This window comes from Cebus imitator, unplaced genomic scaffold, assembly GCF_001604975.1.
Source record: "Cebus imitator isolate Cc_AM_T3 unplaced genomic scaffold, Cebus_imitator-1.0 Scaffold0, whole genome shotgun sequence".
NCBI classification, from domain to species: Eukaryota; Metazoa; Chordata; class Mammalia; order Primates; family Cebidae; genus Cebus; species Cebus imitator.
In genome coordinates, this window is record NW_016107315.1 from 8,868,214 (window position 1) to 8,872,436 (window position 4,223).

General features: G+C 57.7%; 1 protein-coding gene across 1 annotated transcript; it reads left to right on the forward strand.

Annotated features, from left to right (window-relative positions):
- The first annotated feature begins 1,860 nt into the window (after positions 1-1,860).
- On the forward strand, positions 1,861-3,716 carry TMEM158 (transmembrane protein 158). Its single transcript, XM_017521995.2, has one exon. The coding sequence runs from the start codon at positions 2,152-2,154 to the stop codon at positions 3,046-3,048; it is 897 nt and encodes a 298-aa protein (XP_017377484.1). The 5' UTR covers positions 1,861-2,151; the 3' UTR covers positions 3,049-3,716.
- The last annotated feature ends 507 nt before the right edge of the window (positions 3,717-4,223 follow it).

Consider the following 4,223-nt stretch of genomic DNA (forward strand, 5'->3'; position numbering starts at 1 on the left):
TTATTAAAAGCAGGAAAATTTCACATTGTTCTCCCTTTTTGCACAAAAGACAGGCTTAAATGAAAGTGAAGTCCCATCCCCTTGGGTAAATTAACTCTTTCTGTAGGAACCAAGTGCCATTCTAGGCAGCCAACTTGGGCTGTGCTGATAGTATCTAAATCACAGCAATCACCACGTGGGAACATTTGGGGACAGATAGACACTAGGTTGGGACTGTTATCACAGCTGTCCTGCAAGGAGGTACCACCCACACCCCAACTCAGATGGAGAAACCAAGGCCAAGTCAGAATAATGGCTTTCGGGCTGGGCGAGGTGGCTCACACCTGTAATCCCAGTACTTTGGGAAGCCAAGGCAGGCGGATCATGAGGTTAGGAGTTCGAGACCAGCCTGACCAACATGGTGAAACCCCCTCTCTACTAAAAATAAATTAGCTGGGTGTCGTGGCGCATACCTGTAATCCCAGCTACTCGGGAGGCTGAGGCAGAAGAATCGCTTGAACCCAGGAGGCAGAGGTTGCAGGGAGCCAAGATCGTGCCACTGCACTCCAGCCTGGGTGACAGAGTGAGACTCCCATCTCAAAAATTTAAAAAAACAGACAAACAAAAAAAGAATAATGGCTTGCTTAGCTGGCAAGAGGTGGGATAAGTTGGGAGCTTTATTTTGAAGCTGTTTTTGCAATATTCTCAGTCCCATTTTTACTTATTGTTAGAAAACAATGGACAAAAGCTTCCAGAAAAGTAATCAGCCAGGATGCCTAGCAATGTAGCTGGATTCTTAGCAGACCTTTCAGAAGGATTAGCTGGCTTAGAGGGAGGGCCGTTTGGTTGACGCCTGTCTCTGCTCCCTCCAACCCTCCCCTCTCCGAATCAGGAATACTTGGTGCTCATGGAGTACAAGGGTTTCAAGCTAAAATAAAATAGATAATAATTCATTAATTCAATATACATGTTTCCTAAAGAATGATGAGAATGAGAAGGGTCCATGAAGTTTGTTTCCAAGTGTGAGGGGCCGAACTACTAGGAAAGTGCTTTTCAATATAATTATGACAAATCTGATCTCTTGACACGTTATTCTTGGCAGCCCTCCTCCCGTATATTATCCCAAAGGGGATGAACTGCCTGCTTCCTGACGTTCTAACCTACAACTTGGGTTCTAACCTGCAACTCTTTCATGAACACGTGTTCACCCGACCTGTCAGGACCTGTGTCCTCCCAGTCAGGACCCCCAGGCGGCAGAGCTTCAGGGCTCACATTCCCCCCCAGCCAGCCACTCTCCACTCGAAACTCCACAGAGCTCTTGGAATTTTCCTCGCTTGCTGTGAGGAGAACCCCAAGTGAGTCTACTGTGCTGGAGCCATAGATAACCAGCTAAACTCTACAGATTCGAGATAAGAGACGCCGTGAAAAGGCAGAAAGAACTACTGGCGCAGAGTTGTTTCTGGCTCGTGGATTGGCCTAACAATGCCCTTTCCCCTCTCTCGGCCTCAGTTTCCCTTTCTGTAAAACAAAGGAGGTTTGGTAGCGCTAAAGCGAGACAGCTCAGCTCCCCTAACAAAAGGATGGTTTCCGGGCCCTCTAGCCTCCCCCCTGAGGACGCGATTCACCCAGACCGCGGGGGTGCCAGGGGTGCGTCCGCAGGTTTCCCCGCCCGCCCGCACGCACGCAAGAACCCCAGGCGATCCGCTCTCCGCCGCGCCCCCGCACCCAGCCCTGCTTCCCTCCCGCCCGCACGCGGTCCGGCCCCGGCGATTCCTCTCCCACCCCCGGCGCGAGGAACCCTGCCCTCCCCAGACTCCCCCGAGCAGAGCGCGCGGAGGGCGGGGCAGGGCGGGACGGGGCGGGGCGCGCGAGAGGCGGAGCCGAGCCGGGGAATCCTGCTCTGGGCGAGCACCCGGCCCCGCACAGCAGCCCGGCTGTCCAAGGGCCCCGGCGCCGGGGGCGGCGGGGAACCCCAGACGCAGCCGGGTCTGGAGGGATCCCAGCGCCTAGCCAGCCGCCGCCACCGCCTCCGCGCCGCCCCCGCGGGCTGGCAGGCGCTTGCACTGCGCCCGGCCGCCGGCTCCCGCGGTCCCACAGTCCGCTCGCCGGCCCGTCGCCCGCTCGCCATGCAGCCGCCGCCTGCCCCGCGCGCGTAGGCGCCCGCAGCAGGCCATGCTACCCCTGCTCGCCGCGCTGCTGGCCGCCGCCTGCCCGCTGCCGCCCGCCCGCGGCGGGGCCGCGGACGCGCCCGGCCTCCTCGGGGTGCCACCCAACGCTTCAGTCAACGCGTCCTCCGCGGGCGAGCCCATCGCCCCGCGGCTGCTGGCCTCTGCGGCCCCCGGGCCCCCGGAGCGCCCGGGCCCGGAGGAGGCGGCGGCGGCGGCGCCGTGCAACATCAGCGTGCAGCGGCAGATGCTGAGCTCGCTGCTCGTGCGCTGGGGCCGCCCGCGGGGCTTCCAGTGCGACCTGCTGCTCTTTTCCACCAACGCGCACGGCCGCGCCTTCTTCGCCGCTGCCTTCCACCGTGTCGGGCCGCCGCTGCTCATCGAGCACCTGGGGCTGGCGGCGGGCGGCGCGCAGCAGGACCTGCGCCTCTGCGTGGGCTGCGGCTGGGTGCGCGGCCGCCGCCCCGGCCGCCTCCGGCCCGCCGCCGCCCCCAGCCCCGCCGCCACCGCCGGGGCGCCCACCGCGCTGCCCGCCTACCCCGCGGCCGAGCCGCCCGGGCCGCTGTGGCTGCAGGGCGAGCCGCTGCATTTCTGCTGCCTAGACTTCAGCCTGGAGGAGCTGCAGGGCGAGCCGGGCTGGCGGCTGAACCGTAAGCCCATCGAGTCCACGCTGGTGGCCTGCTTCATGACCCTGGTCATCGTGGTGTGGAGCGTGGCCGCCCTCATCTGGCCGGTGCCCATCATCGCCGGCTTCCTGCCCAACGGCATGGAGCAGCGCCGGACCACCGCCAGCGCCACCGCAGCCACCCCCGCCGCCGTGCCCGCGGGAACCACCGCCGCCGCCGCCGCCGCTGCCGCCGCCGCCGCCGCCGCGGCCGTCACCTCGGGGGTGGCCACCAAGTGACCCGCTCCGCTCCTCCCTGTGTCCGTCCTGTGTCCGCGCGCGCGGGCGCCTTTCCCGCCGGAGAATCGGCCGGTGTGCTTCTTGCTGTAGTTATCGTTCGTTCCTCTTCCCGGGACGGGGCCGCCGAGAGGCCCCAGCGCCTTTGAAAAGCAAGGTTTGTGCTGCGCTTCCAGTTCCGAGAAGCAGGTGTAAGCCCTTGGACTGAGGGTGGGATCGCAGCTCCGAAGACCGAGAGGAGGGAAATGGGGCCCTTTCCCCTCGATTGCATCCCCCTGCCAGACTCCCTCCCCGCACCCACGTGCCCTAGATTCATGGCAGAAAATGACCAAATCCTGTGTATTTGTTTTATATATTTAATAACTGTTTTAAATGAAAGTTTTAGTAAAAAAAAAAATACAAAACAAAAAGATTAAATTGCTATTGCTGTAGTAAGAGAAGCTCTTTGTATCTGAACATAGTTGTATTTGAGATTTGTTGTTTTTTAATTTATTTAAAACTGGGGGGGGGGGGAGGGCACGGGAAGGATTTAACACCAATATATTGTTACCGCTGAAAATGAACTTTATGAACCTTTTCCAAGTTGATCTATCCAGTGACGTGGCCTGGTGGGCGTTTCTTCTTGTATTTATGTGTTTTTTTGGCTTTTAATACAGACATTTTCCTCCAGAGATGTGTATGTAGCTTTTTCTTTGTTTGATTTGGGAAAGGCAATCCAAGAATTGCAAGATGTTACCCTAAAGCAGGAGCGAGGGAATCTCGGAAAAGTTAGAGAAGGGTAATTTCTGTCTCCCTTTCCTGGCTGTGAAAGATGGGAGATGGAAACCGTATTATTTGCCCTGATGGCGATTATCTTGCATCTCACCACACTAGTCCCCAGTGCCCACCCACCCCCACCTGTCACCTCTACCTGTCACGGTGGCAAAACACAGTTTTATATTATTTAACATTTCACTCGCTGTTCCAAGCTCTGCAAAACACCCAGGCGAGTGTCAAAATGGTAAAATCAGTAGTTCCTCTGAGCTCGGATGGCTTTCACTAAACTGACTCACTTTAAAAGGCACATAGATTTCTTTTCATATGCATGAACTTTAGCAGATGAGCACATTCCAAAAGCTGCTTTTAAAACCTATTATTTTGGCATTTCAATTTTTTAAAAAGATAAACTCTTGGGGGAT